This window comes from Gadus chalcogrammus, chromosome 11, assembly GCF_026213295.1.
Source record: "Gadus chalcogrammus isolate NIFS_2021 chromosome 11, NIFS_Gcha_1.0, whole genome shotgun sequence".
In the NCBI taxonomy this organism is placed as follows: domain Eukaryota; kingdom Metazoa; phylum Chordata; class Actinopteri; order Gadiformes; family Gadidae; genus Gadus; species Gadus chalcogrammus.
The window spans coordinates 3,752,937-3,768,429 of NC_079422.1; the positions used below are offsets into that span (position 1 = coordinate 3,752,937).

At 48.1% G+C, this 15,493-nt stretch overlaps 1 protein-coding gene across 1 annotated transcript; it reads left to right on the forward strand.

The window, feature by feature from the left end:
* Positions 1–5,758: 5,758 nt before the first annotated feature.
* shc1 (SHC (Src homology 2 domain containing) transforming protein 1) lies at positions 5,759–15,218 on the forward strand. The gene is made up of 11 exons (XM_056601469.1): positions 5,759–7,593; positions 8,183–8,253; positions 8,747–8,810; positions 10,194–10,313; positions 11,413–11,466; positions 12,079–12,130; positions 12,385–12,511; positions 12,847–12,994; positions 13,612–13,669; positions 14,157–14,276; positions 14,362–15,218. Exons 1-11 carry the CDS (start codon positions 6,985–6,987, stop codon positions 14,649–14,651), a joined length of 1,713 nt encoding a protein of 570 aa, XP_056457444.1. The 5' UTR covers positions 5,759–6,984; the 3' UTR covers positions 14,652–15,218.
* The last annotated feature ends 275 nt before the right edge of the window (positions 15,219–15,493 follow it).

The window sequence follows — 15,493 nt, forward strand, 5'->3', positions numbered from 1 at the left end:
CGGCAGTAAAGCGGACTGTGATTGGATGCGTGATCATCTTGATATCCTTGTGCGTGTTCCATGTGTCTGCAGTGTGTTGATGTGCGCTGTGTTGGTGTTTTTAGGGCTACAGACTCACAGACACAGTGAATCAGTGTTGGCCAATGGAATATGTGGTAAGATGATGTGTACCATATAATGTGTTCCCCTGCCAAATCAAAACCACAATGACACAGTGGTAACGGAGAGGAGGCTTCTGCTTTTTAGATACCGACCTCTCAATGATAAAACACACACAATTTCATCCCACAGATCTTCTTCAGTTTACAGATGAAAAACGAATCAGTTATAAAAATCATCACATTTATTAAGCATGATTTATTTGGCTGCACCGTATGATCCCAATGGAGAATAATTGAACACTTGATTGTGGCAATCTGTTATACATAATGAAAAACCACAATGACACAGTGGTAACGGAGAGGAGGCTTCTGCTTTTTAGATACCGACAACTCAATGATAAAAACACACAATTTCATCCCACAGATCTTCTTCAGTTTACAGATGAAAAATGAATCAGTTATAAAAATCACCACATTTATTAAGCATGATTCATGTGGCTGCACCGTATGATCCCAATGGAGAATAATTGAACACTTGATTGTGGCAATCTGTTATACATAATGAATTGGGCAACTATACGGATTACATGTTTTTAACTCTTGCAGAAACAACTTGAAAGTGCTCTGTGTCAACCCGTTTGGCAGAGAGGACTATAGAAAATGTCTAGTTGATCCGATGCTTAAATGTGTCATGAGTCAGTTTACCTCGGGTAGGCTCCCCTGGGTTACTGGTGGGTGCTGGGGTGCTTTCACAATTGTCTCATGGCACTACTAGTTATAATAGGTAGAGTATGTTGATGACTAACCTCTCCAATGACACCAAGGTTCCTTAAGGAACACTGAACAGCATATTTAGTTGATCGGTTGAGGATTAAAGGATATATTTGTCTGAAAGAAAACATGAACAGTCAAATAATTATTTTGACTGTAAACCATTAAGTCAATTAATAATTGGATAAATAGCGAAGGATACTGATAAAATAAGTCAAATAAATGATACGTAATTATATTATCTAAAATATACATATGTATGGAGATATAATACCTCTACATGTCAATCGTGAATTAAATTGATTTAAATATCTTTAGTACAATTTATAATAAAAATAATTATTACTTTGAAGGATTGCTGTGGAAAGCAGAACTGCAGGTGTGTGCACTGTGCGGTGTCATTTGAGGACCAATGGTTTTCTGTTCCGGGTGCTTTGGTTGGAAGTTGAATTAATCTTGGTCTGGTTTTAAACTTTAAACTCTGGTTAAGTTGTTTTGTGTTTGTAACCTGTGCTTTCCCCTCAAACATCTAATTCTAAGCCCTGCAGTAACCGTTGCATAGTTTTATATTTTTCACAATGACCTCGAATCAGACTCCATCCATACAGCCGGGGAGTCGCTCCTCTGTCTCCCCTCTGTCCGACCCTCCCTTTTCTCCCTCTGCATTTCTCACGTTACTTAACATACATAAGGGAGGAGCATCCTAACAACCCACATGTTCTCTCTCTCTCTCTCTCTCTCTCTCTCTCTCTCTCTCTCTCTCTCTCTCTCCTCTCTCTCTCCTCTCTCTCTCTCTCTCTCTCTCTCCTCTCTCTCTCTCTCTCTCTCTCTCCTCTCTCTCTCCCTCTCTCTCTCTCTCTCCTCTCTCTCTCTCTCCTCTCTCTCTCTCTCTCCTCTCTCCTCTCTCTCCTCCTCCTCTCTCTCTCTCTCTCTCTCTCTCCTCTCTCATCTCTTCTCTCTTCTCTCTCTTCTCTCTCATCGTCTCTCCTCTCTCCTCTCCATCCCTGTGTGTGACTTACTGTTTGGACAGTGTTTTACTGTGCTGGTGCATAGAACGCCAACTGACTGAGGCTGCAAACGGGAGAAGTGAGGTGGGAGAGAGGAGAGGAAGGGAGAGAGAGGAAACAGGATGGAGAGAGGAGGTGGAGGCGGCAGCAGGGTTTGTGTGTGTGTGTGTGTGTGTGTGTGTGTGTGTGTGTGTGTGTGTGTGTGTGTGTGTGTGTGTGTGTTTCATAAAGGATGCAGAGGGAGGTGTGTGTGTGTGTGTGTGTGTGTGGGGATGTAGGGGGGGGGGGTAGGAGGAAATCACCCAACCCGACCAGGGGGAGGGGAGAATGCACGCTCCTTTCACACAGAGAGAGGTGGTAGGAAGGAAGGCAGGAAGGAGGAAATGAGAGACAGGCGCGAGCACAAGAGCACAATGAAGGACAATCTTTTCCCAACCATCCAACTCTGCCATTCCCACATGCGCTGACAGGAGAGAGGGATAGAGCGAGAGAGGCTGGGAGAGAAGGGGGATGAGAAGTGAAGTGGAGGAGCAATAGCATTACAAAAGGAAGGAGGGAAGGAGAGATGAAGAGCATGCTCGCCGGCTGAGACTTTGTGAATTAACCGAGTCTAAGGAGCAGATCAGCGGAGGCGCACGCTTCCCTGGAGTGGAGGTACGAGGAGGAAGTGGAGCCAAGAGGAGTGATCGGCTGGAGCAGAAGAACCATTGACATTGCTCCTCTCCTGGAGCGTTGGCTTCTAGCCTGGATGGATTATCAACACGGTGCTCTTATGAAGGAAGCCTAACTATTTACGCTTGTGTTTGGGTTGAAACAACAGAACATGAGGATTGGACAAAAAAAAAGTGCAGTGCAGAAGAATTGTTGCGTTGTTGATCAAATGTTTGCGGCTGATTTTTACTTTTGACTTTTTGGAGATAAGCCTTGCTTAAGTTATTATCAACGATCCAACCATAGTTTTTAATATTCAATATTCAGGTTGTTTTTATGCAAGTTTTGAAACCTCTTTTGATGTTCAGTGACTAGTGTTGTTTTCTATTGTCTTCTGTTAGCTACAGTAACGTACCGTTGAAGCAACACAACAACTCGAGTGTGGTATGTCCCAGTCGGGGTGAGTGCATGGAGCCAGTGCTGTCATCATTGATCGGGACTGTAGGGCTGGCTGGCGCAACGCAGACCCAACTTTGATCATTTCCTGAAGCCTATTGATCGCTGTGCGTGTGTGTCTGTGTGTGTAACGTCTGTAGCCGGGTCTCTGCTGGATGGAGTAGCTCTCATATGGAGACGTGTGGCCGCCCTGCATGCCTGTTTGATTATCAGATGTCTAGCCTCTTCTCTTTTCTTTTTTTTATCCGGTGAATTCTGCTGTTGTTAGGTGAACATTTATTTACGCAGGCCTTTCTTTTGATGTCTGTTGCCACGGCAACTGTAGTCGCAAGCAGACGGAACTAGATGTAAAGTTTCTTGTTTTTCATTGTCTCTATTCTGCCTCCTTCTTATAAAAATCGAATAGAAAGGAGCTGGTGCTTGTTCATATAACGGGGTACGTGTCTGTGTGGCGCGCGAGCGGACAGTGGACTGTCGTGCCCTGGCTGGAACTGCTTTGGTATTCACAAGGCTGTGTGTGGAGGCTGTCTGGTTTCCGACGGCGAGTCAGGGTTGTTTAAGGACTCCCCTCCCTCCCTGCACAGTGTCGTAGTCGCACGGCAGAGTCAAACCGGGCTTTTGTCACTGCTGCCTAAATCATTGACTCACATCACCCCTTTTTCAAAAGAAAATGATGAACACATATCAATTCATTAATTCATATATTTTTTTAGGCAGATTTGATTGCATGAATCTGATTTAGATGATCAGTTTTACTTGGATGGTGCCAATACTCTATACTGCTGCTTCTAATGTCTTTATGTTTGTAAAGCTCCTCTAGTTGTTTTCTATTGGTGTAGTAAACTCAGGATGTCCCTTTTAGGTTTAGGAGTCCACTTTTTCTCCTCTCATCTGACCTGACCTGTTCTCCCTCTTCGTTGCGCTACATTTGTCCTTGGCCACTGCAAAGGTCGTTTCAAGTTCGGGAGTCTCAAGGTCAAACCACACCCGTCCCCCCCCTCCTCTCTTTGAGCTTAGTGTTCCTCTGCTGTGTTTTTTATAACTTCTACAGCCATACTCTGTACGGTCTGGGTGCTCCCTCCTGGGGTGCTACATGGCGGGCCAGACGGATGTCTAGCTAGTGTCTGCCCACGTTCCTCCACGGGGCTAGACGGGTGTAGGCGAGCATCATCTGTCCCCTGTCGATGCGGGGCACCCACAACAAGCTGTTGCTCTCGGTCACACTAGCATCTTGATGTGCTAGATTCAAGGATTTGGTTTGCTGTGAGCGTCAAACATTCATGGGGGTTGACCAGCGTCGTTAAAGGGGGCAGGTTTTATAACGGTTGCATTACATACCTTTTCTGCTCAGAGGGTCTTGCTGTGTGGCCCGGAGACTCGAGTCAAGAGACTGTTGTTTGCCTTTTAGCTGGAGCTATGCATTATGTGCTGGTCAGTATGTGCACTAGACTGTAGAAGATCTAAGAGATTACTCTGTGCTCAGCAGATCTGAAAGCCAAGATAAGAAAGGAAGTATGGGCGGGCGGGGTTGTAGTGGTGGTGCTTGGTGATATCTAACTGGGCTTGGTGGTATCTCACTGGGCTTGGTGGTATCTCATTGGGCTTGGTGGTATCACATTGGGCCTGGTGGTACCTCATTAGGCTTGGTGGTATTTTATTAGGCTTGGTGGTATCTCATTGGGCTTGGTGATATCTCATTGGGCTTGGTGGTATCTCATTGGGCTTGGTGTTATCTCATTGGGCTTGGTGGTATCTCATTGGGCCTGGTGGTACCTCATTAGGCTTGGTGGTATTTTATTAGGCTTGGTGGTATTTTATTAGGCTTGGTGGTATCTCATTGGGTTTGGTGGTATCTCATTGGGCTTGGTGGTATCTCATTGGGATTGGTGATATGTCATTGGGCTTGGGGGTATCTCATTGGGCTTGGTGGTATCTCATTGGGGTTTGGGGTATCTTATTGGGCTTGTTGGTTTCTCATTAGGCTTGCTGTTATCTCATTGTGCTTGGTCCTATATCTTTGGGCAATGGCAATGCACTTTTCTCAGGTATTATTGCAACCCTTTTTCTTTTTACTTTGAACAAGACTGTTTCCATGGCAGCAGCAAGACAAAGCATAAGCAGGCTTGGCAGGGGATTGTTCATCATTAATTATTAGAGTTGGGGGCGTCGGCTTCACACTGAGCTTAGATGATCCTTCAGAAGCATTCAGGGAATCTTGGGTCTGATGTTAAGAAACTGACCAATCAGGGCTCATTGCCATCATATCAAAGCCCGGCGGTGGTCCCCGTCATCGCCAGCCAATGACCTATATTCTCTGGTGTTACATCACCACCGTGCTACCGCAGTACGGCGCGGCGCTGTACCAGACCTAGGCAACATCTCAGACTCGCTAATGCAACTTCAACCGAACTCTCAATGGTGCTCTTAACACACTTACACCAAGGTGGCCAGTTTATGTTTTACAGAACTTCAAACCAGGTGCAGCCTCCCTCCTGTTAGCCATATCAGGAATCTCAGTGAGGTGACAGGCTCCTAGTCTTAATCCAAACCCAGTGCTTTTTCTGTTGATTTCTACTGGTGTCTGGAAACAAAGAAAAAAACAATAGTTGGGCCCAATCCATACCTGGCGTTGTGGAGCCGGAGGGGTGAGTACAGTAGACGCGCCCAGTAGAGAGAGAGGGTCAGCGCAGGGGGGCAGCCTGGAGAACGGGCAGGCCAACGTGGGAGGGGGCGCCGGGGAGCGGGAGATCATCTGGAAGAGGAGGGAGGAGGTGGTGGTCAGGGAGAGGGCGGAGGCGCTGGAGAGACAGCAGCTGGCCGACTACATCGTGTGGAGGAAGAGAGACGGCTTCCAGGAGAGGAGCAGAGCAGCCGCAGGAGGAGAAGGAGCTGGAGACAGGGAGAGAGGTGCGAGGGACGCGGAGAAAGTAGGGAAGGAGGCGGTGCCGGAAATCATCTGGAGAAAGAGGGAGGAGGAAGGCCAGGCAGAGAGGAAGGGAGCCCAGGCCAGTCAGAGAGCACACGAAACCGTGTGGAGGAAGAGGGAGAGAGAGTGAGAGAGAAAAAATAGGAGTTGGATGAAAAAACTGTTTTTAAAGGAAGTGAACTAGACTAGGCATACGTCCGTAGGTCTCCTCCTCCTACGTCAGTCTATTTTTACTCCCGGCCTGCAGGTGCACAGTGAAATATTAACCAGGGCGGGGGCATGTGAGCGAGTGTGTTGTAAATGTGTGTGTCTGTATGTGAGTGTACGTGTGTCCCCACCTGATATGCTCTCAGGCAGCTAATTGGATTTTATGGGCCCATGTCAGGCCGCAAAGTACTGCCACAGGGAGCTGCTGCACACATACTGTACATGTGTCCACATATAATACAAACACTGACAAGCACACATTGAAACTGAGTGGCAAGGGGGGCAATAGGATTACTCCTGCATGTACATATGCACACAATATCGCTTAATACAGCAAAACACACGCTGTGTATCCGATGCCCTACCGTGAGGCGTCACTCATGCTGATTCTCCAAGGTGCTTGCTACGGCTGGATCTCTCACAGGGAGCTGTCTGGCTCGGGCCTGAGACACCCACAGGTTTACTTTTTACATTATAGCAAAAAAACAATGATAAGCGCTGAACTTCCCGTACCCTTTCCCCGGAGAACACAAACCCTGATGCAGTTTGAAGACCTAAAGACAACATGATCTGCGCTAGTCCCGCCAACGCTCACTTTCTTCATCAGACTTCAGGCGCGCACTGGAAAACACTGCAGCAACCCTGGACCTCACTAGGCTCTTCTGTATCCGCAGATAAAGGTTTTGTTTTTGAAAGGCTTTTGTGTTGGCCGCAGTGGGAGCTGAGACACGAGGACAGATGGACACAGCTCATACACTGAGCAAGATAACCAGATGGCTGGGTGTGAAGGAATGCTTTAAACACCACCAGACATAAAAAAAAACTGCAATTCTAGCGCCTGTGAAGATTCACAGAAAATCGTGCAATGGAGCTCGTCCCAAAAACCAAGTACACCTTTTTTCGGAGTGAATCTCTGAGCTCCACTGATGAGACAAACTCCAATCCCTCCTCTCTCCCACCCTCCACTCCGGCCACCCCCTTTACCCCTTCACCGGGCCTGCCCTCGTCCTTCTCCTCCTCCTCTCTCACCCCCATCCTGCCTCCGTCGTCCCCCCGCCCGGCCGAGAACAGCCCCACCACGCTGTGCTCCTTCTTCCCCAGGATGGGCTCCCTCCGCCTGGGGGTCTCTGCCACCCTGCTCCCTGGCCGCTGGGCGTCCAGCAGGCCCCAGTCGGCGTCCGGCCGGCAGCCGGCCGCGGAGTTGTCCGGGGACGAGCGGAGCGGCACGGGCTCCTCCCCGCCGCCCGCTCTCCGGCTGTGTCACCCCCTCCTAACGGCCCCCTCTCCCCCACCTCGCCCCCCCCTGCAGGACATGAACCGGCTCGGCGGGGCGTCCAGGCGGGCGCGGGTGGAAGGCGGGCAGCTGGGCGGAGACGAGTGGACCCGCCACGGCTCGTTCGTCAACAAGCCCACCCGGGGCTGGCTGCACTCGGACAGCGTGGTCAGCACGGCGGGGGTCTCCTACAGCGTCAGGGTAAACACCTCTCCTGAGATGAGCAGTGCTGAAGCCATTATTAGTAGGACTTGTGCTGCTCTATGCGGCTAATGCTTTCCTATGTTACTAGTAGGGCCTTTGCTGCTCTATGCGGCTAATGCTTTCCTATGTTACTAGTAGGGCCTTTGCTGCTCTATGCGGCTAATGCTCCTATGTTACTAGTAGGGCCTTTGCTGCTCTATGCAGCTAATGCTCCTATGTTACTAGTAGGACTGGGCCTGCTCTATGTGGCTAATGCTCTCCTTCGTTACTAGAAGGACTGGTGCCGCTCTATAAGGTTAATGCTCTCCTATGTTACTAGTAGCACTGGTGCTGCTCTATAAGGCTAATGCGCTACTATGTTACTAGTAAGCCGGGTGTTGCTCTATGCGGCTAATGCGCTCCTATGATACTAGTAGCTTTTGGGTATAGTTTCCTTTAATAAATTGGCGTCCGTGTCTGCTGTATTATTTTCTCCCTGAGCATTTTAAATGGATTAAGTCAAAGTAAGTGCTGCTCAGTTGTTTTCCAAGTATGCGATGTAGGAAGTTTGGGCCGTGAATGCATCTGTTTCCTGTTTCCTCTCCAGTACATGGGCTGCGTGGAGGTCCTGCAGTCCATGAGAGCCCTAGACTTCAACACCAGAACTCAGGTCACCAGGTAGGAAGGCGATCCATCGTGTCCTTCAAGCTCTTTGTGCCCTTCTTGTCTACCCCATGCTTCATGTCTCGTGCCTCGTGCTTGTAAGAGAATATGGTGGTTAAAATTGGACACCGTGGATGCTGCTAAAGAACATTGTTTTTCTACCTCCCTCATCTCTTCATTCTACTCATGCTCTCGGTTTCAGTTCTTGCCTGTGGTTTAATTCTCATGATTTGTATTAGCTGCCATTGTCTGCCGTGTGCGGCCTGCTCCTACGCTTTGCTTGGCTCTGGTGTCTTTTTTTTTTACATGTTTCAAGTGAGATGTTGGTCGCTGTGGCATTAAAAGTAACAACAACAAAAAACACACAGTTGCCGGGGAATTTAAACCCTATTGCTCAATGCCAGACCTCATTCAGGCTGCACACAGCTGCAGATTCCAGGAAGTTGTGACTCTGCGAGCAATGGAAAGGCTACCGGTAAACCAAAGCTTGTTGTGGTGCGTGTTTCAGAGAGGCCATCTCGGTGGTTTGTGAGGCGGTACCCGGAGCTAAAGGAGCCCAGCGCAGGAGAAAGGTATACTGGGCACACAAACACACGCATGCACAAACACATGCACACGCATGCACACACATGAACACACACTACCCCTACTGGTCATTATTTATTTATACGTTTTAAGTGGGCTGCACTGGGAAGGGTACTCCACATAAGAGCTGGATATAGCTTGAGTGTCCACTCTGTGGTCACTCAGACTCACTCTTTTGTCTTACAGACACACATGTGTGCGCACATACACACACACACACACACACACACACAAGTTTAGGATGATTATACAGTCCTGTGCTAAATGATCTACTAGCAGGTAATTACTAATCACTCTCTTTCCCTCCCTCTCTCATTCATTACCTCCCTCTCTCTCTTTCCCTCCCGCTCTCATTCTTTCCCTCCCTCTCTCTCTTTCCCTCCCTCTCTCTCTTTCCCTCACTCTCTTGCGCTTCCCCTCTCGTGTCACCAGGGAGCCTAGAGAAGTCTGCTAGATGTTGATTTATAGAGACAGTGTCAGACTAGCCTGACCGACAGCACAAACCCAGATTGGCTCCATCAGTGTTGGGATACAGCTGTGTGTGTGTGTGTGTGTGTGTGTGTGTGTGTGTGTGTGTGTGTGTGTCTGTGTCTGTGTCTGTGTCTGTGTCTGTGTCTGTGTCTGTGTCTGTGTCTGTGTCTGTGTCTGTGTGTGTGTGTGTGTGTGTGTGTGTGTAAAAGCACCAGCCTGCCCGTATGCAAGGCTTGAACATAGTCTTCCTGTAAGCCTAAAAATCTCAAGCCAAAAAACAGGCTATAAAACAGGTGGCGACAGTAACCACCATGCTGGGTTGGACCAAGGAATGTCTTCTAATTGAACAGCAAACACAATCCCCAGTTCTAGGACTGGACCAGAATAGATCTGACTGTTTGATACAGTACTGAGAGCATGTGGCAACAGCCTGAAAACAAAAATAAATTGAAATATAGCATACAAGCAACAGCGAAAATGTAGCCACAAGATCATGAATAGGGCCGTCAACAAGATGTCTGGCCGAACAGCCCTGGCACAGCCAGGGACCCCTCTGGGCCAAGTGTTTGTCAATTGTCAGCCTGCTCTCTCTTTGGCCACAGTTGGTCTGGTCAGACAGGGTCGCTTTCTCTTTGCAGCTGTTATACACACACTCACACACTCTCACACTCACTCACACACACACACACACACACACACACACACACACACACACACACACACACACACACACACACACACACACACACACACACACACACACACACACACACACACACACACACACACAGGGAACATTAAAATAAAATGTGTATTTTATTTATTACAATTTTTTTTACAATTCTTTTTATAAATTCTGTAACCCTAAGGAATTGCATCCTTGTCTGCCTGTCCCCCAGCCATCTTCCCGCTGTCTGACGTCCATCCTGGGGAAGAGCAATCTGCAGTTTGCCGGCATGACAATCAGCCTGACGGTGTCCACCAGCAGCCTGAACCTGCTGGCGGCCGACTGCAAACAGGTGGGCCTGCAGGGGCGGACCACCGTCCCGCTGGTGTTAACTCGCTGAGCATGGAGTATCTGCCTTCGTAGGCGTGTGTCTTTCTACTCCACGATGTGGGTGTTGGTCAGAGGGCTTTTCTATTCAAACAAGCCAAGACTCAATCCTGCAGCCTCAATCCTAAACTTCATTTTAGACGCCTGATGTGGGTAAAATATCCGTCTTATCATCCTGTATCAGCGGATATTGATCAAAAGGCCATTCTGAACTCAAGCTGATCTGCTACTTGTTTTGTTGCAACACACATGGTTGTATATTATTAATAACATATTCATATGCTGGATCATTAGCAGATCAACGATAACATTCCACTTGTTTCACACATCAGTGCCATTTGATTGATGATCGAAAGTATGTCTGTGTTAATCCACAGAAAAACCACAACAACTGTTTATTGTACAATTTTGTATATTTCCCTTGGCTGGTGAACAAATAGCACTTCACCATCCTCACAGTTACCATGATGCCTCGGGGCGGGATGTGCGTCTCCTAGACTCCTCTAATGAGCTAATGGCTACTGTATGATGCCCATTTCTGTGGTGAGATATTAAGTGTGCTGTGCACATGCATTAACAGACACATAACACATAAAGACATGGAGGGCTGCACACACCCAGTCACGAACCAATCCTTGGTGAAGACCTCACAATGCAGTGGAGCATTAGCACGTGTTGTTATCGACCATGGTGGGTTCCTACTGCAGAGTGCTGCTGTGGCTGTCCGTCAGATCCCCTCTTTATTTTGTTTTGCATGTCCCTTTCTCCTACCCATGCCTTAAACTCGCCAGATCATCAATTCACCCATGTGTTCTCTCTCTCTCTCTCTCTCTCTCTCTCTCTCTCTCTCTCTCTCTCTCTCTCTCTCTCTCTCTCTCTCTCTCTCTCTCTCTCCTCTCTCTCTCTCTCGCTCTCCTCTCTCTCCTCTCTCTCTCTCCTCTCCTCTCCTCTCTCTCTCTCTCCTCTCTCTCTCTCTCTCTCTCTCCTCTCTCCTCTCTCTCTCTCTCCTCTCTCTCTCTCTCTCTCTCTCTCTCTCTCTCTCTCTCTCTCTCTCTCGCCAACAGATAATCGCCAATCATCATATGCAGTCCATCTCGTTCGCCTCTGGAGGAGACCCAGTGAGTCGCTCCAACCTCTCCCCTCCACTCTCCTCCCTCACTTAGGCCCTCTCACATCCTCTGCCTACATCTTCATCCTTCCTGTCGGCCGGCAACCAACAGTCCCAAAGCCCTCAGCCTTTTCTTTTCCGTCATTCTTTATATTTACACAAAAAAATAACGTCCTTGCTTAAAGTTGCAATGTGTACGGTTTGGCCACTCCCAATAAGTATACCGTTAATGTCAGGATGAAAATAAACTCAATAATAGTGTTGTGTCCACCTTGACTTGCTTTGTAACCACCCGGCTCTGGGTGGCCAGAATCTCTCATTTGTAGACTTACTATCGATAATAGGATGTTATTTTACTGATAAAAATGTTTAAGTCACTTTAGATCAGTATAGACTGCAGATGTGTGCAGGTAATTCAAGCTATGAGCTAGAAGAAATGTTACATATTGAAATGTTACGTAAACTTCAACTGGTCTTGCCCTTTTGGTCTTTTTACCCCTTGGTTCTTCCTTAACCTTTTCCCCCTTTTAAATATTATTTACCTCACCGCCCCAGTGACATTTCCCCATCATGGTTCTTCTTTGCCCTTCCTCATGGTCTTCCCTTGTTTCCTCCCCCTCAGGATACGGCAGAGTATGTAGCGTACGTGGCCAAAGACCCCGTCAACCAGAGAGGTGGGTGGAGCCCTTGCTTAACAAAGCACAGACTTTTTATTGTATCCTCACCATCATCTTTGTATCAGCAAGCCTTCCAACGTATGGATCGCTACTTGAACAGTCCGCTAATCAATCCATCCGCTCATTGCGTCCGTATCGAGCTAGACTCGTCTGCTGTGCTGTTGATATTTTTCATTCTAATACAGCAGCTGCTATCTCTCAATCTCTCTCTCTATCTCTATCTGTCTTTGTGGTGCATTTCCTGAATGCAGCGTGTCACATCCTGGAGTGCTCCGAGGGCCTTGCACAGGAAGTGATCAGCACCATTGGCCAGGCGTTTGAGCTGCGCTTCAAACAGTACCTAAAGAACCCCCCCAAGCTGGTCACACCCCACGACAGGTCAGTCAGAGTGCCTTCACACTCCTCTTGGATCCAGCTGTCCTGTTATGGCAGAGCAGAACCTCCGGGGCCGGACACTAACCACTGACAGGGGCTCGCAGCAGGTGCAGCGGGTGCACTGTAGATAAAGAAATCCAAAGATGAGGTTAATGGATCACTCATTTGTTTAAAAAAATTGTATTGTGGAAGTTTTTTACTTCCTAGTCGATTGTAGGAAATGATTATTATGATAAGCTTTGAAAACAACCAGTCCTTTGATAGATGAACCTGGTATCCCCCTTCTAACGTGGTATTTGTCAGCATTCCTCGCTTACTGAAGTCTTTGTGATCTCCAGAATGGCTCCGTTCGACGGCTCTGCGTGGGAGGAGGAGGAGGACGAGGCCGCTGCCCCCCCCGAGGTCCCGTACTACAACAACTTCCCTGGGAAGCAGCCTCCGCCTGGGGGGCTGGTCGACATGAGGGCCCGGCCCGGGGCGACGCTGGTACATACACACACAGACACAGACACACAGAGACACAGACACACAGAGACACAGACACACAGAGACACAGACACACAGAGACACAGACACACAGAGACAAAGACACAGAGACACAGACACACAGACACACAGACACACAAAGACACAGACACACAAAGACACAGACACACAGACACACAGACACACAGACACACAGACACACAGACACACAGACACACAGAGACACAGACACACAGACACACAGACACACAGAGACACAGACACACAGACACAGACACAGACAAACAGACACACAGAGACACACACAGAGATACACACAGAGACACACACAGAGACACACACAGAGATACACACAGAGACACACACAGAGACACACAAAGACAGAGAGAAACACACACACACACACACACACACACACACACACACACACACACACACACACACACACACACACACACACACACACACACACACACACACACACACACACACACACACACACACTCTCTCTCTCTTCCTAAAACCAAACTGTTAAATCACACAAAAAGCATTACTTATTTATACATCTGTACCAGTAGTTCTGTATATATCTTTTATGATTTTATTGTTTATTGCAGCCCTATGTCCAGCAGGGGCAGAACGACATCCACAAACAGCCCCTTCCTCCTCTGCCAGGTATAGTAGCACTGTCTGTAAATGAAAACTTTCTGGTTAATATTATACAAAATGTATATGTCTCTTACTCTTTTCCCTTGATTGGATTGTATCACAACTTACACACCCTCCTCTCAGGGTTAAACAAACAATCGAAATAAAGTGCAGCATGTTTTCTTTCATCTTCTGAATGTCAGCAAATCTCTTAACTTCTCACTATTCGTGGAATCAAATGGATGCAGCCGCGAAGGGCTTGTGGTGAGCGCTGGCTCTCTGAGCACGTCATTTGCTGTAGACCGCGGCTCTGAGAGAATGCCCGCCCACACATTCAAGATGTTTCCTTTGTTGAAAGAAAACCCAAGACCTGAAATAAGAAGCTCTGTTTTGCAATACTTTTTAAAATCTTGGTGACTTGGTGACAAATAATTGGTAATGACAAAATGTGTGTAGTCAGGTTGATTCATTTCTCAGGTACCTGAGTTCTAAAATTCTTCTTTCTTTTTGTAAGTAGGGGCCAAAGAAGGTGGGCGGGAGCTCTTTGACGACCCATCGTACGTCAATGTGGATAAACCCCGCCCTCTAGCATCTGCGGCCAATGGAAACGCTCATAGAGATGCATTTGACATGAGTAAGAGTACTACTTCCAATAAATGTTTAAATGTTTATATATGCCCCAACACAACACGTAACCCTCCGTGACCCGTCTCTCTCAGAGCCCTTCGACGATGCCCTCGGGGTCTCTGGGGGTCTTGGCCCGGTGTCGGCGGCGCCCCCACTGGTGGAGCAGCTGCAGTGCGAGACCTGGTTCCACGGCAGCCTGAGCCGCAGGCCGGCGGAGAGGCTACTGACGCGGGACGGGGACTTCCTGGTCCGGGAGTCCGGGACCACGCCCGGGCAGTACGTCCTGACGGGGCAGCAGGGAGGGCAGCCCAAGCACCTGCTGCTGGTGGACCCTGAGGGGGTGGTGAGTCCAGGCGAGGGGGGAGCGTGGTTGAAGGATTAGTATAACGCATATATTTGCTGTCGTATCTTACTACTATATAATAGCAGGCCTGTCGGACAAGATACTCGGGCATGTTGGCCAGTGCGCATGTGCCAAGCAGCCTGCAGCACACACACAAATACACCGCACGAACGCCGTACGCACGCACACGCGCACGCACACGCGCACATACACACACGCACATACACACACATACAAACACACACACGCAGGCACACGCGCTGACGTTTGAACAAAGGCAGCATAGAACACCGCATACACACACACACACACCACACAAACATGCACACACGCAAGCACACACATGCACGAGCAGTCACACACTGCACACACGTTGTAAGACAACGGCAAGATCGATCCCGCATCCTGCAACGTCTTTTAACGGCCCCGCCCTCGACAAACTCTCCCAGGTAAGGCGTTCTGTCTATAGACTGTAGAAATTGTGATAAAGAATTGGATAATTTCTCACGTCGACAACGCAACGGAAAGGTCATTTATTTTATTATATAGAAACCGTTAGTTTCAAACATTGCAGCGACCAGCATATCAACACACAAGGCTACACTTTGTTGCTAAAATTAGTAAATTACCCTCCTCCTTGAGCCTCCCAAAATGTCTTTACAGTTGTCGCTCAAACTTAATATTACTTTTCTCCTTGAGCCTCCCGAAATGTTTTGCGAAATTGATATCCCCCCTCCCCACTGCCGACTGTTGTTTTATTTTTCACATTTTTTGAGTGTATGCTATGTGTGACCGTAGGGTACTGCTGCCTGTCTTGGCCAGGTCACTTGAAGAGATGTTTAATCTCAATGACGTATTCTTCTGGTAAAAAAACAAATAAA